Source organism: Mastacembelus armatus, chromosome 13 (assembly GCF_900324485.2).
Source record: "Mastacembelus armatus chromosome 13, fMasArm1.2, whole genome shotgun sequence".
Classification (NCBI taxonomy): domain Eukaryota; kingdom Metazoa; phylum Chordata; class Actinopteri; order Synbranchiformes; family Mastacembelidae; genus Mastacembelus; species Mastacembelus armatus.
Genome location: NC_046645.1, coordinates 16,728,468 through 16,755,814, shown reverse-complemented (window position 1 = coordinate 16,755,814; position 27,347 = coordinate 16,728,468). Strand labels below are relative to the sequence as shown.

The 27,347-nt window shown below is 38.8% G+C and overlaps 1 protein-coding gene across 3 annotated transcripts in view; it reads left to right on the top strand.

The window, feature by feature from the left end:
• The window catches only part of bcas3 (BCAS3 microtubule associated cell migration factor), a 316,301-nt gene extending 288,954 nt beyond the window's left edge, over positions 1–27,347 (top strand). For all 3 annotated transcript variants that reach the window (XM_026328270.1, XM_026328260.1, XM_026328252.1), the window contains one exon: positions 25,860–27,347. In XM_026328270.1, the coding sequence (XP_026184055.1) occupies positions 25,860–26,008 (149 nt within the window). In that variant the 3' untranslated portion in view covers positions 26,009–27,347. The remainder of the gene's footprint in view (positions 1–25,859) is intronic.

The window sequence follows — 27,347 nt, the reverse complement described above, 5'->3', positions numbered from 1 at the left end:
TGGTCCAAATAAGCCGTCACAGCTAATGGGACCGTTCTAAAAATCCTTCCTCGCTGTCTCTGGGAGGGGAGAGACATGCAGCCAAATATTCCAGTGCGCCATCGTCTGCCACATGGAAATGTGGGCCGCTCCCACCTGCCGTGGGTTGTACCAGCCGAAGTGGGCATCCTGAGCTTACACCTGTTAGCCACCATCGTGATGATGCCCAGGAGCTCTTCCTGAGCCATGGCCAGCAGAGGCATAGAAGAGGCCGGTGTAGGCCGCTCAGCTAGCATGCTAGCGGCAGACATTAGCACTGGCTTCCCGGACGGGAGGGGATGGAGCAGGTAGCCGTGTGGCGAGTGGTATAGCAAGGAGGCAGAGCCGTCTGACTATGGCTCCAAGGCTGATTCCAGGATGGGTTCGAGCTCGTCATCCCGGCCAGGAGTTTCCTTGGCAGGGAGAGAGTCGGGGAAAGCTGTGGTGCGGAGGGCAGAGCAGAGGGAGGAGGCCTCTCCTCGGTCTGCCAGCACTCTCTGCTCCAGCAATAATGAAAAATTCCACGCTCTGGCGGAGACACCCGGGGGGCAGCCACTTGCAGAACATGCTGTTCGCCCTTGGGGTGAGGGCTCTGCCGGTGTGTTCCGCTCCCATGCAGCCCATGCAGCGGGGTCGTCCTCAAAGATGTAGCCGGTACCACACTCGCTGCAGATTCTAGTGACGCTGCAGTCTGCTGAAGTCATGTCGTCGAAGATCTTGTTCTCAGTGCTCAGGCTGAAGAAAAGAAAGGGAAGAGTTCGCCTGGGGCCCACCCCAGGTGAGCGTAAACCAATTTTTCTTCAGTGCACAGGTGCAAAGATGGGATATGACCCATAGCGATAGCCTAGAGGGCTGCGCACCAATGAGACAGACCTGCCAAAATGTCAAAATGCCATATGTTTAAATATCTGTTAACATGAAATTAAGGCAAAATCAAGAACAAAATGTATATTGGCTTCAGGGGGAGTGAGGCATAGACACACAAGACAGGTGAACAGGTTTCACCTTGAGTGAAAAGTTTGTGTTCATCTGGAGCTGTGAACACACAGGGGATGAAAGAAAATAGGCTGGGATGAAAGTAACATTAAACAAATAGTATTATCCCTGAGGTTTGCCCTCAGAGTCTGAGTATGGATTGTCATATACATACTCTGTACAATTGCATCAGACGGGGAGCATGTCTATTAACTGTCTACAGCCAGTAAAGCAATGCCCCAAAAACTCTCCAACAGTTAAATTTATCTAAATAATTCCAGATGAAATCTAAACAAAATCGAAATACTCATATTCCAAATGCCACATTACATCCTGGCCTTGTGTTGATGAGAGCCTTATCCATTCTTAGACCCCAGACCTCAAGCTATAGATGAGTAAATACAGCACACAGAAATGTGGACCATAAGGCATTTCATTCATTTTCTTACTCACTGTGCTACTTCTACAGAAACAATAATGTCCAAATATTTCCTTAGCTCCAAAGATCTGAGCTCCTGTAGGTTTCTTTTTGAACAAGGGAACAGTCAACATGTCATCCTTTCCATATAATCCACACATAACAGCCTCCCTCCCCTTAGTTATAGTGAACAGCACACTTTTTTGCCAGACTTGTTTCATTCAATTAATTATTTACAGTTGCTGGGATTTCCATGTTAATCTATATGCACTTAAACTGTGTCAGTTGTAAATTGAGCTGTATATGGTGTTTAAAGGCTCTGTGAATGTGTGTGTCTCCTGGCGTGAGACTAAGATGGGCAGAGACAGATGCTATCTTGCTCAGTTTCTCTATTTGCTGAGAGCTGTTGTGTTGTTAAACACACACACACACAGCACAGTGAAGCTGTTAAAAGAGATCTTGAACCTCACTGCAAACACACTCATATACTTTACAGTACCTCACCATACCTGTTTATCTGTAATAGGTTTCCATTAAACAATCGATTTAACCTTTCAAAGGTCTATGTCATTATCAAAGCCAGTGGTTCCCAGTTTGAAGGGTGGGACCTCTGGGGGGTGCTGAGCTATTGCTGGGGGGTGGAGGGAGCAAAGCATGCTTGAGCACTGATAGTATAACATAGACAAGTTTTTGAGAGGGCCCCAGGCCAAACCTAATGCAACAACAGACGATAAGTCTTCACCACCTCAAATGTTTGGGAGCCAGTGCATTTCAGTTTTTCCATCAAGAAAAATTATTTGCTATATAATCCTTTATAAAAACAGATGTGGATGGAACACAAACCAACAAACAAGACATTTCCCCCTCTATGTGTCTCTTCACAACTCAGAGGTTCTCAGAGCTGGAATGCTTGCTGATGTAACAAATCACTCTGTCTCTGACATTCTCCTCCGGCACACACATGCATGCACACAGACATACATTCTCGCAGATTCATAGGGAAAACAAAGCCTCCAGTCAGTGTAATGGGGCTCTCACGCTAAAGCCGAGACCCAGTGTCGCCAGTTTGGAGGGCAGGTGACACTCACATAGAGAGATGGACGGAAAGGATGGAGAAAAAGAACAGAAGATAAAGAAGAAGAGGAGAGAGTTACTGATGACTGAAATACACTGGGGCTGAAATTAGATTTGGCTCCAATGATATAATGTCACTAACTAGATTTGGCTTATTGGTGCCTGCCCAACATAAATTCCATTGAAGCCATATGGAGAGTGGGCTACTGCTCAACACGACCTGGTGTATCTCAGCTGAGAGTGGCTCCAGTTCTGGAACAATGGCACATTTTGTCTGTTTACTTGCAGTATGTCATGTCACAATATACAATATTTTTTAAGTGGTAGGGTATTTCTATTTTGTCCCTATTTTTGGTGCTGAGTGATTATTGCCACAGTGTAAAATACTGTGCATCACTTCAGTTTTCCAGGGAAAGAGATGCCAGACATCTGTCTACAGCAGTTGAATCATTTTGGTGTTATGTTAATCAGCCATAGAGAACAGCTATTTTCCATTTTATACCTAGTGATTCAAAACATCATATTTTTCACCACATTATGTTTGCGATGCCCTTATGGTGGCGTTGCATCAGGAACGTCTCAAAAAAATCCAATGTGTAGTTCTCCATTCTGCCCCCAGGTACTACAAAACCTATTAGCCGGTTTGTGGATGAGCAAACATACAGGAACAGCACCAGATAAATGATTATAATTTGTTTTTCCTGTATCTAGTCTGATATCACAGCTGCTGTCACAACCGTATGCTGTCTTTATTTTTATCAGCAAAAATACTGTCAAGTGGGCTTCATTGAAACACAATAGAGCTGACCACGGAGAGGGGAGACCGGAGACACTATTGTGTCTACTTTAAATCAACTCTCCCAAACTACTATCTTATAGTGCAATTTTTCAGTCACACTGTGTCATTCCTTAGAAACTGCAGCGTACAGCTGATTGTTGGTGAGGATAGTGGAGGTACACCATTACAGAATAGAGGCTGATGTATAATGCGCCATGCAAGGGCACATTATGTGTTGGGTATATACAGCACTGTAGTAAAATGGTCAGATTGCTATAATGAAGTAGCCTAACTGTGGACTCTAGAGCCACACGCACAGCTCATGTGTTCATTTTGACTGGTTGACACGTAAACTGGCATGAACTACTGAGCTGTACAGTAGTGCATTGTACATCCTTTGGCTGTGTAAAAAAAGCAATGTAGAGATATTTAATAATACTTATAATTAAGTTATCACTGCAACAGCTGTCATTCTAATCAGTCTAATAATGTACTGTATGTTTCTGTCCTTTCTTATTCATGGTAAATTCTATTGAATTCCCAAAAATGAACATTTCAACAGAGGTGTGCAGGTACTGTGGGGAAATGTGTGTTACCGTGGTGATGTTTTTCCACCTGAAGAGTGTGAATTCCCTTTGATAACTGCATTTAAATGTGAATGAAAAGCTCCAGCCTCATTTTGTTTCCATCAGCAGAGCTTGACACATTCAGTCGTTACCATTCTATGTCTTGCCATACTGTTTCCATCTTAGGCCAACATCTAATTAGTATAGGCTCAATATTTTTTACTAGTAATGAACTCCTAAATTAATTAAGTGCTCTTTGTTATTACACTGAGACTCAATTTGATTGTGATCAAGAGATTTTGATGAAGTAGTGGATGGCACGGTCGAGCAGTGGTTAGCACTGTTCCCTTTCAGGAAGAAAGCTCTGGGTTTGAGTCCCACGGCCTATCTGTGTAGAGTTTAGAATTTGTTTTTTGGTCAGATTTTTTACTACGGCTTCCTCCCACAAGCACATGCAAGTTAGGTTAATTGATGACTCTAAATTGCCTGTAGTTGTGAATATAAGTGTGAGTACTTCTCTATGTGTCAGCCCTGTGATAGTCTGGTGATCTGTCCACAGTGTAGCCCACCTCTCATCCATTGTTAGCTGGGATTGGCTCCAATGACCTGGATAGCAGGAATAAGGGGTAGATGATGGATGGTTGCATAGATTCAGTGTTGACTACTATGGATGTTTTACTATTAAAAATCCGAGCTGATAAAAATGGTTCTTAACAATAGTTAAGAATATTTTTTTTATCAGAACTCAGAAACAGCTATCTTGAGTACACTTTTTATTGTCTTTCAACAAACAAGGTTAGCAGCCTCTTATTTCAGATAGATGAGGACAGATGTGAGGCTTGTTTGTTTTGGTTTCTACATGGCTTTTGCTGTATGCATATTAAATTTCACATAGCATTAAAATGTTAACACATATTTAGTGTTGTGAAAGCTATACCTGTCCTGAAACTAATCCTTCTCAGATATCTACTCCTGTGTGTCTGAGGTCTTCCCCAGGATTGTCACAAGGCCAATTTATACTAAATATCCCCTTCTCATGGTGCTAACAGTGTGCTGTTTGTTTTTCATGATTCTGTGCTGCATTTTGTGTGTGTGTGTGTGTGTGTGTGAGGGTGTGTGTGTGTGTGTGTGTGTGTGTGTTTGTGTGTGTGTGCGTGTGTCTGTATGTATGTGTATTTGTGTGCGTGCACACTCATGCAAGTGTGGTGGTTTTAGTTTGGTTGATTGATGAGGTCAAGATGCAGGGGACCACCCACAGCCACTGACTCACTGTTCTGTTTGTTGGATCCCAGCTCAAAGAAACTGGGAGTATTAATACTACTGCTAATAATAGTAATAATAGTAGACTGTCTGAACAGCACAAAGCTCAACTGGCTCTCTCTAATATTTAGGGAAGCCTTATCAAAAGGCTGACATAATACTCTCTATATGCATTGCTGTCAATTTTGTAATATTTACACTTAAATCATAGTCAAGTATACACTTTTATGTATGTTTAGTTCCCAAACACATGTATCCATGTGACTGGGCTGCACTGCCTCTTAAAATGTTCTTATTATTTATGAGCTTTGCAGACTGTGGTCTAAGCAGGCATCCTGACTTTGTAATTGATCATTTGCTGTTGGATCCAACTGTAGGCTTCTGGCTTGGTGACACACTGTGTGTAGTATTTGGAAGAGTTCCACTGTATTACTGATGTTATCACTTCAGAGAAAACATTAGCTCTGTGGCCATGTGCTGCTCTGTGTGTGCGTGCAAAATATAGAAAAGATAAACAAAGATAGAAATAAAAAAAATCTCTTGATGTAATGTCTTGGTGAAGAGTGAGGGTTTCCTCTCTGACGCAAAGCTGTGTGCATGTGTTTACAAAAATAACGTATTTGAGTATTTTGGTTTTAAGCACTTGTCCTAAAACTATCTTAAAGAAACAGTATAATGTTACTTATCTCCTTCACCCCATTTACTAATCAATATTACACTAGACACCATTACACTTTTATAGCATGCTGTTTTTCCATTTGGACCAAGTGTTCTTTTTCCATTTGATGAATGTGCACTGTATACTACAATAACCTATCAGATGTAATGTCTTATTGTTTTAATGCCACTGGCAACTGCTAAGAGCCTGTAATCTATCATATGCATCTAACTGGTGTCGAGCTCCTGACTGGAAAAATGCAATACATTACTCATTACTGTTACTCATTTCTAAAGCACCATAATTGCTTTAGTTATTAGTCCCTTTGGGCAGTAATTGGTTCATCTACTCATTATTTTTCTGTTGATTGTCCTGGTTTGGGGCTTGTCTTCAAAACAATTTGGAGAAATTTTCTCCATTATACTGTAGATGTGTGCAAATGATCAGAAAATTGCTGCTGTCTCCATTTCACTTATAATAATGAACTTTTTCATCCCAGAAGGTCAGTCTCTTGACCATTTCTAACCATAATAATAGGATATAATATAATACCCCCAAGAAGAGATTCAATGTTTTTTTTTAACACGCTGCACCTTCAGAAAAGTCAACGGGAACGTTAATGTCCCTTCGACACAAAAATGTGCTTAGGTGCATCAGACGGTTAATCACGGTATTAGGTTTTGGACAAACATACTTCCTACTTTTGGGGTATTTCCTACAAACATTCCTACTTTTCTATTTACATATGACACAAATTTTTGTCTCCAGTGTTACCTTCATGCCCTGACAAAAATAAAAAAGAATGTTACTGTCCACCTTTATTTACAAAAAGTAAAAATTTACATTCAGATTTTACATCATACAATAGACTAAACACTTTTAAATTGTAGATGCAGATTTGTTTAAAACCAATGACAATTTTACTAAAAATATTGGAACAGAATTTACAAAAAGGCCATCCATCCATTATCTATCCCAAACAAACCTCTTTTCAGGTGAAAGGCAGTAGTACACCCTGGGCAGGTCACCAGTCCATCCCAGTTAAAAAAAAAGCCAAGACATAAAATTTGAAAAAAATGCAATGGACAGGTAAGTCAAGGGGTGATGATTATAGCTATAGGTAGTTTTGAAGGTAACTTTCTATGAAGAATTGATGCACTTTTTAACCACACTCAGAAACTCCTTTTGCAAAGCAGAAAGTGTCTTAACTGCAATTATAAGGATATTGGGGCGTAAAAGGTAAAAGCATTCTCATACATCTAAGTGGCTCACAGTGCTGTCATTCTATATTCAACATACAGTACACAATGCTGCCAGCTGAACTCCATGCTGTTAGTTATATGCAACCCTGTGTTATGTGTGGGTATGTATGGCTGTTTAAGTTACCATATAAATAAACTTTAACTACAATATCTGTTTGCATCGTACTAAGATTCTGCATGAAATTCTATGCATATCAATAATAAAGGCCTCACAGGGTGATTTTCCACTGAGGCTCACATCCACCTTGGCACCCTTAATGTTACTGAAAAATACTAATAATAATAATAATACTCATTGCCTAATGTGAAGCAAATTGCATTATTTTTTGAATCACCTCATGAGGCAGACTGACATACAACAGTTATACTGTACCATGGAATACACACTTAAAATGTAGACTTTATGTTGGCAAAATCTTTCTTAGAAATTAACATTAGTCTTCAAGCTTGAACTATAAATTTAAATCAGTGTTGACACTATTACATCAAAGCCATGTTGTTATCTGAATAATAGACGCCGTCCAGCCAATCCAAATCAGTCATTTTTTGAGGCTATTGTACAAGTACAATGATGTATAATCTTGTCACATTTTTACTTATTCTCTGAAGACACACTGAGAATCCCAAACAGAAGTAAAAGGTTTACCTCAATCTGTTTAGCAGGAAAGCAACTGTTGTCTTGCCAAGGTAAGAAGGCTAGATGATAATGTTCTTTTATTACATTGAATATTTGATACTGAACTAAGCAGATGTTAAGTGAACATTAGTATAGCCATTCATACAATCATACAGTAGCAATATATATGGTCTAAATATGTATCACTATACTTCTCACTTCACAATAAAGTAGCTAATTCATGTCTGCAAGCTGTGTTGAAGCTTTAAGCTGTGCAAGTAAGCTGCACAGTAAAAACATGTAATAAAAAAATGTATGAAACTGAATTGCCTTTTTACGTTTTGCTATTGCATAAATCATTCCATAGAAAACCTCATTAATTGGTCTATTAAGGAAACATGGAAACTAGACTGCACGCCTGTTCAGACAGCTGTGTGATTTAATGATTGTACAATACATCCTGTATTTGAATTGGCCACTAACTCCATTCACACAAAGCCATGCTATTATCCTGCCGACTGACTGGTTTCTTTGCTATTCAGCCTTGTTTTAGTACGCTGATAGCCATCATAAGAGCAACAACATACAGGGACGGTGAAGGGGTGAGGGTGGTGTATAGGCGTGGAGGTCCTTCTTTTCCGATCAGTCAGGACAGATGTCTGCTGGCTTCAGTTCTACATACTGTTACACACACCAAGAGTAACATGCATATATTGTGCAGATGTGGCTAGAAATGTTGGTACCTCTTTTTAAAATTGTATTTATTTATTCAATTATGTATTTACTTAGTTATTTTTTTCTGAGAAAAAGCTGAAACTGAAAAAAGCATTTGCTATCCACTATTCCCTGTTCCATATTTAATAGAATATAATAAGCTTTTTGGTAGTGTAGTCCACCTGCACATTAGTCTCACTAACCACTTAGCAGTTTAGTTTTCCACTGTTAGCCACCGTCTGGAGGTGAGTTGAAATAGAAACAACATGACCAGAACAACTTGCTTTACTGCATTCCCTTCAGTAATGTTTACTTTTACTTACTGTTTGCTACTTTGTTGGTTGCAAAGGTGACTTGTGTGTTAAACCCTGTCCTACTCTCAGTCCTGCCTTGTTTGCATGGGCTAATTAGGGTCTCTGTGGCTCCTACAAAAGCATGCAAGTGTGTTGTTCAGAAAGTGCCCTAAAACCTTTGAAGAATTTGGCTGAAAAAGATTGTCAGCAGATAATATCTGCTTGTTCTTCATCAGAGGCAGAGGTCTTTTAGGACACAGTTGTAGTTTTTTGCAGGGTGCTTTCTGTCTGTGTTATCATTTGTTGAACTACATGAGTTCAATTTTTGATGAACCCAAAGCTGATGTGGATTGTACCTCTCCCACACTTACACAGGGTTTATATGAGCTTGGGGCTTATATGAACTTGTTGGTAGCTTTGTCATAAGGTCAAATGGAAACTGGTAGGCATGAATTAACAGAACAGCAATAGGAAACAGTGGCCAGTGGAAGACAAGGAAAAGACACTGGAGTGTTGAATGTGCCTGCTTTTGGTTTCTACAAGCAAACTGAATGTGATAGTTTAGGTTTTTAGCATGCCAGTCTGATTTGTCATGAACTCTGAGTCCTTTTAGTGTGTCCAGAGAGTTAGCTGGATAAATAATGAATCAGATCTGCCTGCTCAAAACTCCAACCATCCACTGAAATCTATCACTGGCTAAGATTTCAATGGGCATAAATATGACCAGTTTTTAGCTCAGCTTTCTCACAGCTTGTGTATACAGCTGTATGTATATTTTACATAGCACAGTTGTGACTAGGATCTTAATAGCCACCACAGTGTATAGACTGAAGTACTCGTGCAATGGACCACACACACACATGCACACCATTTGGATACTTGACTAACTCAAAACTATTAGTTAATCATTTTGTGACATGCCCTGAGGGCCATGTTGTCCCCTCGCTTTAACCAAAGAGAAAGAAGAAAGCAAGAGAGAGAGCAAATGAGAGCACTCTCCCCCTGAAAGCTACTCAGTGCTGCCGTGACAGACAGAAAGAACAAACGCAAGGAAGAAGGGGGGGGGGGGGGGGTAGAGAAGACGTCAGGGACACAGTGAAAGAGCAGAAAAGGAACGCGAGGCTGGCTGAGGCCAGAGAGTATGGTGCTGAGAGAAGAGACAGCAAGTGTGAAAGCAGAGTGTGGTCATTATATCTGCCTTTCAGCAGCCCCCTCTACCTCTCCATTCTGTGTGTATGTATGTCTTTACATTGCCAGGCAAGAGTTTGAGTGTAATGTATGGCGACAGTGTGAGAAGATGAATAATACTTCCTGTATTCAGAGCTGCTACTGCTCTCCCCTCCTCCACATCGTCCTCCTCTTCATCCTCTCTCGACTCCACTGACAAAATCAAGCCTGGATATCATTGTATCATTTATCCCAGCCTCGCTTCTGCCACTCTGCCTCGATTGCCCAGAGGGAAGTGTGAAAAGTGTGCGTGTGTGCAAGTGTAAGAGAGTATGTGTCTACATGTGTGAGGGTCTCAGTGTGTAAATGTAATTGTGTGTATATGTGTCTGTGTGTGTTAGTGTCACTCCATACTGTTGTGTGGGGCTCTAGCTGACTGCAAATGGGCTTTTGTGGAGTTTTTTGGAGACTGCACTTAAAAGCTTGCTCAAGGGAGACACACACAAACACACACACAGGGCTGTAAAGGGTCACAGAAAAGCAGGACGAGCGAGAGCAGAGTGAGAGAGAATTAGGGCAAGAACGAGTGGTGGGAAGCACTTTTTAAAGCCCCGCTCCTACATCTGTTTTGGATTGGTTGGACAACAAGAGCACTGGAGACACACTTTGTGCAGAGCATCAGAAATGGTCTCGTGGCTGACGGCAATCCACTTCACCCAATCTGTTTTACCACCGTTGGCAGCAGCTGTACACAGTAAAACACTTGTTGTCGCTGCTGCTTCTGTCGTTCCACTGGCTTGAGCAATGAACTCGCCCTGATCTGTGACCCGTCACTCAAACTGCATCCAGGCCATTTCCAAACCGTACTGTGCAAAGATACAAAAAAAACACAGTGATCATGTACATCGAATACTAACAATTACACCAAGACCAGAACTATGTTATTATGTTCTTGATGGCACTGCAGTTCTCAGATTATAGCACAAAGGCACTCGTTTTCCATCTTGTTTTTTTTTCTCAAGCTGGTTCGTGAGTAAGATACTAATCAAATGCTAAATGTTAAAATGATACAATAGATCATATTTGACCCAAGAGAACATGAGCCAGATATAGACCATGGCCAGTCTGCAGGCAGTTTGGAAACCCATGTCTAATAATTTCTCCTGGCTGAATGCACAGTTTACTTTTTCCGCTTAGACTTGGGGGTTTTTGGTGTCAAGTTGACACCAAATACTGTATCTTCTCCAGAGATTTGTCAAACCAACTAAAATCTCACATCATGTTTGTCTTATGCAGCTTGCATTGGGAATTATAGCAGTCTGTGCTTAGACATTGCAGAAGAAAAATAACAGTGGAATCATATCCTTTACCTAAGTTTTTTTTAAAAGAAGCTTCAGTACCACAATGTGTTTCAGCTTGTCAAATTGTAGACCACCTTCCCCCCACGTGATGATGACAATGAGCAATCCCAGTTATGTGGGCTTTTTTCATTCATCACAAACTTATTTTCATGACTTTTGTGTGTACAACTGATTGCAACACTATTAATGTCTTACAGCAACAAGAAACAGTAAGACATTTTTAGCCACACAGTAGTGTAAGAAAACATGTTAAGGACACACGTGTGGGACACATCTGTGTATGGCCAGTGTAATATGTACAGAAATGCATATTCCAATTGGTCTTGTAGTATATCAGGATAGCAGTAGAATATAAAACAAACCTGATGTGCATCACTTATAAATTTGATGTCAAAAAGTTAAAGTTTCAAGTTATTGATGCAACCCCAAACACGTGTGAACTGTATTATTGTAATTGTAAAATTTCTCTGAACTAATGCACACCAGAAAATGCATCCTTAGATAGCTGAAATGATTTCATCTAGCTCCCTTTTGGGAAATGAGAGTGATGACACACTCTCAAAGTAGGCTTTTTTTATATCATGTTTTCAGATAGCAGCAAACTCAGGCAACGCATACAGCATAGGCTGTGTTTGTATTCATGCACATGCATCAGTCATACTTCAAACATAACGTTTTGGGAGCATATACACAAAACACACATGTACACACATCTGCTCACACCCTGTCACAGTGACTTTCATCTATACACATATTTTACACACACAATCTCTCCTAACATGACCCCGCATGTGTGTGTGTATGTATCAATAAAATATGGTGGCATGAATAAGTGATAGGATACATAATGGAAAGGCAGCTGAACTGAGCTGAGCCAGGCTGGCTTTCCAAAACACTGGAACTTCCTGTCAACAAAATGTCCTACACTGGAAAAACGATGCTCAAACTTCATTGTTCCCTCATTCTTCTTCGCTTTCATTCTCTTTCATTCTATGCATATTGATTCTTAGCACTGCCCAGGCCAGTTTTCCAAAGTTTACTCACTTCACTCTTATAAGACTTCTCTTTCAATTTACATAGACTTTAGAGGCATAGTAATGTATTAATCTCTTTTTCTTATCTATGATTGGAGTATAGATCATGTTCTCTTATGGATATAGCTGTGTTGATACTTTTAAAGTCCACCAAATAAAAGTAATTACCTATAACTGTCTAATGATTACTTGCTATATACAAAGTTTTAAGAAAAGAAAAAACAAACCAAAAGGCTGTCTAATCTTTCCTCATAGTGATGATAGAACATTCAGACCATATGAGATACATCTACACTGATACCAAACATTAAACAGGTCTTTCAAATTCATGAACAGCTCTACAGTCCCATAAAATACACATCAGCTCTTAATTGCAACTGGCTTTAGCCTATGAGTGTGAAGCAGGATGAGACTTTGACACATTAGCGTATTTTAGAGGCTGCCACCTTCTGAGGCTTTTAAATACAACCATATCCTATCCTCTATGAGAGGAAGGTGAAGCACATCAATTTGCTCTAGGTCAAAGACCAACACTGGCAAAGTGTATCATTCAAATCAGATCTAACTAACTGAAACACAGGTGGATGAAAATGATACCATCAAATACAAGCTGATATCATAATAAGGCTTTCTGTATATTTGTGCAGACATGTGTCCAAGATGAAAGCTCCGCCATCATTATGCCACATTAAAACAATTAGAGCTGATGTATGAAAAGCATCTGCTTCATGTTGATGCTATAGAGATAATGTTTTCTCTCTTTTCTACTCCACGTCACACAAATGCAAACAAAAGCAATATGAGGATGTGTAATTCGGTAATTAGGAAATGAACCAAAATGATCATAATGATGAACACAATAATCTTCTGGTGCAGACTGACGGTAATTTGAGAGGAAGATTACACAAGATAGCAAGCGCTTCCTTTTACATTTGTAGCTATTTCCAGCCTTTGATTGGTTTGTGTATGCTGTGTTTCTCTGTTAAGAGGGTAGAAAAAAGTTTAAAAAGCCAGAAAAGCTTGTGGATTGGTTGATGAAGTGGATTAATTGGCCTCCAATTTAAACTGATTCTCTTCATCTGGCCATTAACTGAATATCTTCTGTAATTCTGGAGTTAGGTTTTTAAAATACAGTATACATTTACAGTGACCCTGGAATATTTGCAAGTTGTAATGTATTTTGACATGACCTGTATATCTACTGTAAAGGTAATCATTTGTCTCATCTCCCCCAAGTCAAATCAAGACATGTTTTTCTGTAACTATTAGTTCTAGAAATATATGATTTTCTTTTCTGATCTTCCCTAACAATTAGACGTGAGAGTGTTATCTAACTGCAGATGCATTTCTTGTCTATAGATTTGTATTGTGTTTCTAGTGTGGACTGGTAGTACTTATTAAGTTATTCTCAAGGTTTAATTGAGTCTTTTAAAATGTGCAGCATAAAAGTAGAACTGCAGTTGTTAGATATATGCCACTCAAAACTTAAAATGCTTCTGTATAAACGTTCTGTTTCGGGCACATTTGGAACAGTTGAACACTTAAACAGGTTTGACGTGTTTTCAAACCATGACTGTGCATCCTAACAGATTGTCCACATGTGCCCACTCTCTGACCTGTTGAAGGAAAGTGCAACTTCTCATATAAAACAAAATCACATGCAGGTAAAAGTCCTGGTTAAAGCTGTTTCAACCCAACAACAAACTTGCTTTTTTCTGATCATAAAGACAATCCATGTGTATTGAATGCTCCTCTGTGTATCGAGCTTCTCACCCACATCCATTCTTTCAGAAGACTTTGCACTTTAGTACCAACCAGCTAAACCGTTTCCCTTTTGACCCTTTGCAGAGTGCTCTGCTGACTGTGTGCGTCTCTATGTCTACAGTGTGTGTTTGTGTGTATCTCAGGGTTAACCTGTACGCAACTACACATAGTAGACTAGAGTTTTGCTTAATGGAGCCTTGTTTGTCTTCTTACCAGCTCTGTAGTTCTACACGAGTTTGCTTTCATTTGCTGCTGTTCTGGATTCACACTTGTTCCAAGAAAAGCACTACAGAGACCTCTGTGTGTTTGTGCGAGACTTTGTGTGTTTGATGTTTCTGTATTACTATGGTGACTACATTTAGACAGAAAAATCAGGGCAATTTTTTACATTTTTACAAAACATTTCTTGGAAGAAAATGTGATGAGAAAAGCAAAACATAATCTTCTTCGTAAGTAAGATTAGAAAAGATGACATAAAATAAAAAACTTTATTGATCCTCATAAGAAAATTTAGGAAATTCATTTTGGGTCTTTTGAGGACCACACACATGAAAAGATATGTGCATTTAATAAGGGCATCATCTGCATCTGCTGTTTGTGCTTAAATAGAACCACCATCATAAAACAACCATCCAACCATCATGTGCTTACAGTGTTTCAAGGCACGTTCAAATAATCTGCGTTGAAGATTTAACAGTTTTTAAATATACTGGGAACAAAGGAGGAAGTCAGGGGACATTGTTACAGAATGACAAATTCCACATAAGAGATTGGAGTGGATGGCTCAACAACTACACTTAATGACAACACTGTTTTTCTGTTTCGATCTGCCAGTCAACATTGTTTTTTTTAAGCATATTTACTCACAAACTTCATCCATGTGGTTACCATGGTAACCATGACAACAAAGGTGCTTCAACAAAGCAGAAATATTAACCGAAATGACAATGATTTCCTAGCTTTAATTTTAATTTTTACTACTTATTTTAACCCAAACCACAACCAAACCAAACCAAGGCCAGATAATCAAAGCATTTGTCACAGGACAGTTTGACAGTAACGTTTGAAATGTTATTTAAAGGTCGACAAATTGTAGAGTCTAGCTGTGGCCTCAACACTTACATGTGTCATTGTAGAAGTTATGGACAAAGAATGAATTACCTTACTGAATTTGGATAATTCCAAATGGACATTGCAGGTAACAGCAGCCAAGTAGGTAGGGAAATAAGTAAATACAATTAAAAAATGTAACTTAAGTAATCAACCAAATTGGAATAAAATCTGAGAATAGAGATTGTATAAGTCAGTAGTCAGTAGTAATATAAGTCAGACCTCACTCCCAAAGATTATGTTTTGAATAAGCAAGATAGTGAAAAGAACTGTACATCTGTACTCTAACTATGTACTGTACAGAACAAAACAGATTGAAGTGACCAGAAATGCAACATGAGAAAGAGCAAAACAGGCATGGTTTTCCTGCCCTATGTGTCTATGTACTCGCTGTCTTTTTTACCATTGCTATGTGATAACACTAAATAAGTCCTTCTCTCTCTTTCTTTTACACACACACACACACACACACACGCACACACATACATACAATGTTCAAACGCAGCCTTATCTGGCCTTTAGCCTGGTGTGGCTGTAGGACTGGTCAGATATGTGATGTGATGATAAGGGACAGCCTCCTCACGCCGTGCTATCCATCAATTTCCTCAGCTGACACCAACACCAGCAACCTATTTCAGCTGAGACCAGCCCTTCTGTCCAAAACCATTGATAGGGTTCTCCCAGCATGCTTGTCAAAGGACATCAAACCATATGTATGTGTGTGTGTGTGTGTGTGTGTGGGTGTTGTGTGTGTTGTGTGTTAGTTTTAGGACCTCTGTTCTCCAACACAGGCAGTTTGTTCATGAAGTGCTTACACAAGTAGAAGCATTTGAATGTGCTTACCAATGATTTCTTTTTAAAACGCTTACATGAGCTTCAAGCACTTTTTTGATATGTGCAGGAAAGTAATACAATTTCCACGAATGTTACCTTGCATCATCAGATATAACAGAAGTAACCACTACATACTAGATTGGTGAAAACAAAGGCAAACCAAAAATAATTTTTAGTAAAGTTCTTCAGTACTTATTGGCATAAACTTTCCACTTCTCTGGAGTCTACTTTATGGGTGAAGGCTATTTTTCCTAAATGTAATTTGTCATTTAGGGAGATATAAGGTTTTGCAGTTTATTATTTGCTGCACTGAGCTTTGAAACTGTGTTCCTTTTTACTGAGGAATTGCAATATATTTTTCTATTTTTCTGATAGAAAAAGAAAAAGAAAAGCGCCACTGCTATAAGTTGCGTGTTTGTGTATTTTAAAGTGTTCCCATTCAGGTACATTAAATATGGAAGGAAAGAATGGGAATTTGTCCAAATCCCCTCAGTGGCTAATTTCCCAGCCCTGCTGCAGAGAGCTGGGAAATCACATTTGAGAAAGTACTTCTACATCAAACTTTTCTTTTCAAAACACCACTGAACAATGTGAGAGACTTTTCTATTTGAAATCCATTGGCTAATCTGAAGGTATGTTTATGACTTGTCTGAAGATCTGACTGATCATGTTTATTGCCTTCCTATTTTTAGCAACAATGCCACATTCCTGGATGTCAGCAAAATGTTATTACAATGTAGAGATCACATTAAGAGTAGCAGAGGTGAACAGTACAGTTATAACCACTGAACAGTATACTGAATAGGTATGATTGTTTGTTGAATCTTGAAAATCATTTGAAAGTGCTCAATACAGGATTTTCATTATTTGCTGTTGATGTTACTCATTTGATGTTTTTCTCTTTGACCCATGTCTAAGAGAAGCAGTCAGCCTATACAGCATCCAGTGTAGAGGCGGCTGTCAGTCTGCTCTGAGTAAGTGGGCAGTCAAAGCCTGGGTCACCACTAGGTTTTCATTAGACACCTAATTCAAAGTGGCCCACATGGAGTGTCAGGAGTGTCCCGGCACTCCTTATAACACAATCTAATGAGCAGCTGCTGGGAAAGTTGAATATATGGTCAGAAAAGACGAAGAGAGTCCCCACTCAAAGGCCTGAATTAAATCCATGAATCACTTATGTTCTTTTTCATTTGTTCCTTAATCACGCAACTTGTTGAGTATCATGATTAATGGGTCTAGCTGCTGGCTGCGGTTTACCCTGTGAAGTTCAAGATTGAGATCGTCATGCATTCACTGTGGAATTGCCAGTATGTAAACTAGACACTGTTAGTGTTTTGAAGTGCTTTAAGCATCTCTTTGCCTCTGTGAGCCAGGAAATATGTAGAGCAATATGTAGAGCATTGGTCAAGGTGTTGATGAATTCAAGACTGTAGCATTAACCTTAACACCAGCCTTAACATCAATGCTTTTAGTCAGCTGGTTTACATGAATGAATAAAAAAAATGAGCAATTCATTGAACTTGATCCCTAAAGTTGGAACAGGGCATAAAGAGAAAAGAGGTTTCAACATCCAGCATGTGGCTCCATTTGAAGCTTGCACATGCTATCTATCCTGATATACTGTTTGTGGTGTGTGTGTCTCCGGCTGCATTAATGTGCTCTGTCCTTTACACAGGAGGGTGTGTTGAGCCTGGCTTTTCACAGTCCATCAGGATGATCTCCAGTAGATGTTAATGAGCTTTCCCACTAATGTGGGCTCAGTCGTCCAACTGGACAGCTTTCTAAGGATTGTGCAGAGCAAGGTTTCACATACTGATGCTGACATAGTTGCACACATAAAACATCTGTAAGTTGTTATTATTTATGGTATTTTTAAACTCAGCATCTTAAATTATAGCAGTCCTATAGTAAGAAAAATTGGGAAAGTAGGATAGGGAGGTAGTTAATTTCGGATTTGACACTGCTTGTGGTGCTTATCTGAAACCCAGTGGCCTTCCCATGAAGCCCTTCACAAACCACAGTTACAGTTATGCTGTTTTCTACAGTATACCCATTAGTTTTATTATCAATTCCTGTTGAGGTTGAATTTCTCTATCAGATTTAATGATATCCTTCTACCTTTGGGCTAAGGTAGGCAACACTGGGGAGCATTTACAGTTGTTCATGTTTGTGAGAAGGTGTCCACCAACTACAGTATGGAGCAATTGGAGATTTAATGACCTGAGAAGTGACCCAAGAGTTCAACTTTTCTGAATCCAGAAATGGTTTCAGGCTTGATTTTAAGATTAAAAATATCAAATGATTATTTTAATATATAACATATTATATTTAAATAATGGGGTTTAGTAATCTCCACTACAGTTCTATGTTGTACTGGTTTGTTATTGTCTTTAGAAATCACTTTTTACAGAAGCATAACATAAACACATAAATAGAAATAATGAATGTTACATTTTATGTATTTTCTTTTCACAATATTATTTTTAATTTTAAACATTGTTTATGGTGTCTGTTCAAAATATCATAGTTAGGTTGAGTTGCACTGAGGCTATTGAAAATGATAGCTATAGATCTAATCATGACATTTGCAATTACCATGAGCTGAACCATCCTCACTGCAGTTAGACAAATCCACGATCATGAATAGAAAATGCTGCTGCAGCTACAATGTCAGTGCAGTTGGACATGTACACCTGTTAAGATGATCCTGTTAAGTCATAAAGGAGAAGTCAATTCACAGAAAAATGAAAGGATGTTTATTATTGTATTTACCATTGTGTTTGTTTTAAAGCTCAAACCTGTAGCAGTGACTACATCAACACAAATACTGTCTGTTGGTAGGTTCAGTTGTATATTACCTTAAACAGCTGAAAGGAACCCAAATTTGGTCCAGCACCAGTGTGGTTTTTATTTTTCACATTGTGTGTGTGTGTGTGTGTGTGTGTGTGTGTGTGTGTGTGTGTGTGTGTGACCACTGGGGGTTGGAATGTGTCATGAGAGAACTAATCAGAGCCAGCTGGGGCCAATGGTGAGATTAAAGTTAAAACACAAAAACAATCAGTTGGGATAAGTATACCATTGCTATGGGTTACTGCCCCCATCCTAACCTCTCGGGGGGATGGATGGATGGATGGATGGATGGATGGATGGATGGATGGATGGGTGGGTGGGTAGAGGAATAGATAGAACTCCACTCAGCTTGACCACCATAGACCCTTTGATTAACTGCACTTTATATATATATATATATATATATATTGTCATCATGTAAAGGCTGGGCACATAATAACAAGTAAGATAGACCGTGATGTGATGTTGACTTCTTCAGAAAAAGCTAGAAATGTTTATTGCCAAATTACTTTTGTCAAAGTTGTCGTTTTCAATCTATGCCTGTCTTTCAGTATACAGTACATTTTTATTATTATTTTCCATTTCAGATGCATTTCTCAGTTGTGTGTCTCATACATCTGAATAAAGCAATATATACATACTGAAAAAACACAGTACATGTAATTACTCACATTTTACTTACATCATACGACACATTTTTATGGTTAGATCTAAGGTTAGCTAAGAGTTAGGACTCAAATCATTTTGGGACCTTATTTTCATAGTTTTGATCATTGATAATAATAACATTGTATTAATAAGTTAGTTGCTGAGATCTAGGAATGTGACAACATTAAAAAAAAGGTTTTGAAAGACAGGTAATATGAGAGGGTTAGTCAAATTTATTTGGAACAGTAAAATTATTCCTAAACTGTTGTAAACATCCATCACAGTTTACAGAATCCCTGGCTTAACGTTGACCAATTGTATTTACTGCAGATATGCAACCATGCAGTTTTCCTCTGAAAAAAATAAGTTATTAATAACATTTCAGGTGCTCTCACTTTGAGTCTTTAGTGCAGATGGTGTGGCTTTAATAAATATTGGATTTACAATATATCTGGTCATCTTACTTTAAAAGGTTTTTTGTCCCATTGGGGTTTTGCAATTGAATCAGTGTAACCTTGTTGCCAGATCACGGCACCTGTGAGTACAGTTGTATTGTAACCAGTAAAAAATTATGACCTAAATAAATGAATAAATATTGCAAACAAACAACCTGGAATTTTCCTTTAAGTGTAGGCAAAGGCTTACTTTGAAAAGATGATGTACCTGACTTTTTGTTTTATCTTTTAAGCTACAATATTTTTGTACTGTGCATCTGATAGTAGATTTAGCCTGTGTGTTTGTATGAAGATGAAAATGTGTATGCTGGAGTCTGTGTGTGTTTGTGTGAGCGTATAAGAGGATTAAGACCTGTTCGGGGCTGAGGGTGTGTTTCTGGCCATTCCCTCTCTATGTTCAATTATCTGATGAGGTATTAACTTGCCGCTATGTTGTTATATGTGTCTTGAACTGCTTGAAGACACATCTCCAAAACAGGGAAGTACATCAACATCCCCCTCTGTCCAAATCTGGTCTGAGCAACCTCCTCAGTTATCTACAGCTGTGGCATCTGTGGCTGTTTTACTGATAGCTTTTTCAACTTTATATCTTGCATTGACTTGCACTTTCTTTTGAAGTCTGGCCACAGTGTCATCCCAGGCCACAGTTCCAGAAGCAGAAGCCCTACACAGTCAACGCCAGCAATAGAATGACTTTTAAGATCAGTTCATACACATGCCAATATGTGGAGAAAAAGCCTTCTTGATAAGGGAGATTTTATTATAGTGACCTGCAATGGTCAGAATGCTATTTGAGAAGGTTTAGGATGCACTGTATACTACATCCAAAGAGTTAAACAGATGATGCTTATATCAGGTTTCAGATTCACTTTCAGAATACATAAAACTTCTGGCTTTGAAAATGACATTTTTGAAGATAAGCACAAAATATATTTCAGCTGGCTCAGATCAGCCATCCCATAAAGGCCCACATTGGCCAATCCCTACAGTAGTTTCCATTTCTTCATTGGCCTCTATCCAGAATAGCATTATCTGCACATCAAGTCAGACAAAACCACCTTGTAAATAATCATATTACTTTACGTAGTGACATCAGCCCCCAGAGGAAAAGATCCCCAACATTGGAGTGAGGGGATTGTAGTAGGGCTGTGAGAGGTTAAGACTTTCTGAATAGCTGGTGGGCTTCACACAATGAGGTGGATTAGGCAGCACTAGAAAGGACTTTTAGGGCTTTACAGGGGTGTTTGGACACATACAGGACCTACAACAACCAGCCGAAATTGACAAAAAGGCACACATGGTGCAAGTGGTGGTTGGTTAGCATGGTAGAAGCAAAGCTGTGGTGTAAGAAACAGAGTTAACAGCCAAGCAACATATTAAATTTTACGTTACTCACTTCACTGAATTACTGGCGAAAAAGAAGCATAGCAGCATTTTGCTAAAGGTCACACTGGGAGCCAGTGGCATCACAGGGAGGAGCTGGTAAACATGAGCAGTGCAGGGCTGCAAAGGAGAGGTGAGGCTCAGTCTCAGTGGCTCCAGCACTTGTCTTTGCTTGCCTGGAGCCGGGACTGGAAAGATGATATCATTACAAATGACCCATATTCCTGCAGATAAAACCCAGTACTGTGGTTTGTGTGCTTTGATACTGTATGTACATCAAAATGTTTTTTAAAATACAAAATTAGAGTACCCTGTTTTCTATTGCTTGGCACCATTTAAAAACCGCATTAGCCAACACACACTACTTAACTGTTAACATCAAAATAATGATAATAATATTTAGGAGATTACAGATTAATAAATACATTGATAATGCAATACATAAATAAATATAATATATAAAAGCAAAAACATTTGTATGTTTTACAAAAATGCCAAAGTCTAGAAAAGACTTATACTCTTAACTAAACTGAAAACATGCAACACAATATTACATAATCAGAATTTTATTTATCACGTGCAGAAGGTCTGTATATTTATATCTATATATTGTTTAGTCCCATGTATTCAGTTTGTTGATATATCCATACTGGTATGACACATTACAGTTACTATTTCAGTTGTTAACACCGTGTGATGACAGTATCAGTTTCCTGGGTTGGGACATATTAGAAACATAAATGCGCTTATTTGTCGTTTTCCTATTTGAACATTTTATATTTCAACATTTAAAAATTGTGGAATTTGCCAGTGAAAACCTGTTAGCAGTGTGAACACAATTCACTTCAGTTCAGTTTTATTTGCGTAGTGCCAAATCACACTATAAAATTATCTCAAGGCACTTAGCAACCTCAACCTTGTAGTCATAGTGTGAACCAGCAGTCCTCATCTCTGCCTAGGATTACTGAATCATTTCTGCCCTGTGTAGTGGTGGGGATTTAAAAAGGAGGCAGTGGTCAGGGATAACTCCGCAGAGTAGCACATTGTGTGTTAGCTTGGATAATAACTGTGGTTTGTATTAGGTTTCCTGGGCTAAAGTAAGAAGCTCCAATTTCCTGCATGTCCTCTGTGACAAAGACAGTATCTATTTTAGTTTCTTAAACATACACTGAGGCTGGCTACACATTAGACAATTTTCAAATCTTAACCAGGTTTAAAAATGTGTGAGACCATAGACACAAGGACAGTTTCAACCAATTTTTAAAATTTTAATCCTCTGAACACACACACACACCAAATGATACGAGAAAGGGAGACAACACATCAGCCATTTGGAGTAATGATTTTTTCACCATGGAAATTCCAGACATAAGAGTTCACATAAACTGGCATGATCAAATGTGACCTTGTGACCCATGCCTTTTCATTGTCAGCCCTATTGTGGTATGTCTTGCACAATACATTAAAAACACACTTTTGTTGCCATAATTCTACAAGCTTGTCTTCTTTTTCTATATTCTGTTTGGCTTGAACTATGTTGCGTTTCTGTTTGCTGCCATGGTGTAAAAATAGCTGTAAAAATACGCAACATCTGGTTGGTGACATTTTCTGGTCTACTCACTCTCATTGGCTGTTGTGGGTATTCCATTGGAGGCAGCCAGTTCAGAAATATTATCTAGATCAAGTAGGCTCTGACTTGATCGGGTGCAGTAAAATAATCGTATTGACATCATACACTTACTTGACTGTGATTGTTAGAGGTGTAAACAGGACCAAAAATAGGGTATAGTGTTTGGCTAGCCTTAAGTTAAAGGGGCCTCTTGTCCGTCACAAGGTCACTGATATGTCCTGCAGTTACTTTTTGACAGACACTAGTGTGAAACTCCATATCAAACAGGAAAAAGGATGAATGGCATGATATGCTGACCCAATAAAAATACCACCAGTTAATTAACTGATACTTGAGTTGCGTCAAGAATGACACCGTTTTGGCCTCATTCAAACAAAGAGAATTCTGTGATAACCAGGACCTCAGGCAGCTCAACAGTGGCTGGAGAGAAGAGTTACCTACCAAGGAAGATAAACTTGTAGGTCATTTATGTATAAAGAAAATAAGAGGTTGTGTGTCTGGATCACATTGCAGAGGGACAAAATATAGATGACAAATAAAACTGGCCCTAAGACCAAGCCCTGAGGAACACCACAGGTCAAAGAGACGTGAGGAGCAATAATCACCAATAGACATTGCGAAGGTCCTATTGGTAAAATAGGATTTAAACCATCCATGACACCAAAATATGAAAAATAAGAGCATCATGATAAACTGTGTCAAATGTAGCAGTCATATCCAAAAGAACAACTATGACTGGTTGCTTTTGAGCCACAGAGTGTAAAATGTCATTGGAGACTTTTACTATAGTAGATTCTGTAACATGTCAGGTGCAAAAGCCTGATTGAAATTTTTCAAAAATGGAGTGGACATCCAAATGACTCATTAATTGATCTTCTGTAGAAGACAGAAAATACATTATGAAAGATAGAATATATGCATATATGCAAATATATTTACAAACATACAGAAACAAAAACTCACATACTCTATAGACAGATATAGTTACCTATATATACTAAACAAATGCTTGTTCAGTACCTCTCTAAAGACCTCTCCTGAAAACTCAAGGTAACACAAATATGATTCTATTAAAAAATCATGAGGAATGAAGAATAGAGAAAAGATGGAAGAGAATTGAATTGCTTTAGAAAAAAGTTTAAAAAGTGCAGTTCAGTGAATGCTACTCAAAGAAAACTAAATCTGGCTCAACTTTTGCCACAAAACAAAGTGAGCACACATTTCTCATAGATTTCTTTATACTCTGTGATGAATGCTGTGTTCCTGTTTACCTGGCAGTTGTCACAACAAAAGATAAAACGATTGACGTGTTAACTTTCCACGGTTGTACAATAGGCCTTTGTTGTCTCAAAAGCTGTTTTGCAGTGTTTTGGCATCTGAGAAGCCTTCAAACATTTCTCAGACTGGCCGTACTAGATCATATATTTCATCGTTTTACAGGCACCTGGAACAATAAGGCACAACCAACACTGACCTTTGATCTTTGAGCTACACAATTGATTTCTGTGTAAGCCCATACACCTGCAGGGTTTTGACATGTATCATCACATGTTGGCCTTTGTTGAGGCATCAGGATTTGCCAGGATTGCCTTTTTGCTGGCGCCCATGTGTAATTTTATTACATTCACTCCCTAGCTTAGCACACCCTAGCTACTGTACATTGTCTGTTTCTGAGTGTACAGTGTGTGTGCTACAGGTATCAAATGACATGTCCCATATGATGTGATCTACACAACATGGCAGGTGTGTGTTGCATATTAATCTGGAATTATGCTTCTGCAAAAATGTCATTCGTAATTATGTAGGTCTCAACTCATCATACAGGCCTGCATGACAAACAAGCTACCTGACTGATCCTGCCAGGAGGTTCCAAACAGAGAAGAAAATAGATAAATGTTGTTATTAGAAATGGCCACATGGTTAACCCCCTTCTCTATGTGCATGAGAAGCATGTGCCATCCTTTTGTAGCAAATAGCAGCCTGCGACTCTAATGTATAAATGAAGGCCTGTCAAATGATAATGTTTGATCATCTGTATTTTGCAAAGCTACATGAAAAGGAATAGTAGCCATGTGCACTTTTGATCGCATGTGTATGCATTATCAAAACCTGCTGGATGACAGTGAAACTCATCATGGGTGCATGCTGTTGTACCTTGTCAGGCCATCAACCACTGTCAGCCGAGTATCCAAGCAAAAGCAGCAGATTAAGCTATTAGAGTTAGATGCTTGATAGACATCACAATGCACTACATGCATTACAGTCTCAATACTGTGTGCACACAGGCCTGTCCACATATTATTACGTAGCATGTAATAATAGTAATACGTTCCTTACGGAGAGCAACTTGATCAATCCACAGAAGTGTACTTCCTCTCCAGGTAACACAAATGCAGATGTATTGTCATCTGACAAGTAATTTATGACAGGGCAACAGGAAAGGAAATTCTGGGATCATCATTTAAGTTTTTTTTTTAATTTCTGCTGTCTGTTAAATCTAATCTCAAGGTTTCTAAGTGTCCTATATACATCTGACTGCCATGTATACTTTAAAACTACATGTTATGCTGGTTCTGTATATTATTGAAACAATGGGTTAAATAATAATTCTGCTTTTTCATAAATTCAATCTTATTTTCACTGCAAGATAACTACTGAGATACAACATAATAACAAACATGAATGGTTCAATAACTGTAACTTAGTTACATATGAGCAGTTGTTTTGCTCATTTAACAGAACAAGTCAACCTTCCAACCTACAAAAACAATGCTGAAATACAGTAAGATAAAATTGGAAAATGTTTTCAGACCCAACCAGACATTGGCATACAGTTTTTAATACTTGTTTCTATGCATGTTTTGTCTGTAAAGTAAGTATTAGAGTTCACTATACATTTTGTCAAAATAAAGAGACACTCAGCAGTGACATATGCATATGATGATGACTCCAACTACATATTCTCTGGTGTCTCTGTGTCTCTCCTTGCAGAACTGCAAAGGGAGGGCAGCATTGAGACCCTCAGTAACAGCTCGGGTTCCACCAGCGGCAGCATCCCACGCAACTTCGAGGGCTACCGTTCTCCCCTACCCACCAATGAGAGCCAGCCACTCAGCCTCTTCCCCACCAACTTTCCCTAGATTCACAAATCTCCTCCATCGAAAATCTCTGCCATACATCATCCACCTGACCATCTGCCTGCCTCCACATATCTGTCCACCCTGTGTCACACTGACACACTAATGTGTTGAACTCAAACCAAACTCTGTGTAGAATTAATAGGATGCTCTTCTCCTCTCATACAGCTGGTTACAAATAAGTGTAACCCCAGCTACAGACAGTATTAACATTTTATTTCATGTGTTGGCCATAGTTGGCCATAATTTTTGTGGATTTTGATTGATTTTAAATTTGACCATGTTAATGCCAAAAATCATTCCAAACCTTTTGAAAACAAATTCCTTTTAAGATTAACAGTAATTTTGATTGTGGCTGAGCCCTTAACCCACTGTAAAATGCAGACAAAATGCAGTTTCATCAGAGCATTTTGGGAGGAACTTCCTCATTTCCTCATTGGCTTTTTAATATCAGACCAGTATCAGCCAAACAAATCAGCCTGACCTTCCTCATTACCTTTATGTTGTGTTAATTCATCAGCCAGTCCACACATCACTGGAGACCAACTGTTCTCTCCTCTCTGCAGCTGCTGTCTGCTCTGTTCTCAGCCTGCCATCATTCTTTGTGTGTCTGAAGCTACGGTGTGCCTGTTGCCGGAATGAGCCATAAGAAAGTGAGCCCAGACAAAGAAAAAATATGTATTCCACTCAGTGACATGTAGTGTTTCCGTTTCCTTCAGTGTGTGTTGCTGTTCTCATGACCTCTAGCTAAAATTTTCTGATTAAATTTGGTCCTTTCATGCCTTTGATTTTCCTGTAATTACATTTGACAAAGGATGCAGTAATAACATGACACTGTTACTACATGGCTGAAGTAATTTAGATGTTTACAATGTAATTGAGCTATGTTTCTGAAATCATTTAGATATATTTCCCATCTGGCCTTTACAGATAGTACATTTTAATTGAGCAGAGTAATAGAGTCTTGTGTAACTGCCATGCTATATTTCGTATATTAACTTTTGACCAAATTCTTTTTCCTGCCTCTAGTTATATACCTTTAAAAATGCATTATCCTTAAATGTTCTAGCTTTGCCCATAGCAAAGAAGATTAACTTTGAGAAATTCTTCTCTTCAGTATAGTTTGCCTGTTAGTTTGCTCTTAGCAAATGGTTTGAGTTGGTGAAAAATGAAATGCACTATTTACAGCGTCACAGAAAATGAGATTATGGCCTGGTTCAGCCAGTGAATAATGGCATGAGTCTCCTCATTCAAGCAAGTACTCATTGTCAGTGGTAGAATTTGATTTAGAAAATACTGACCTCTTTTCCAGCATTAATGCAAATAAAAACATAAAACTCCA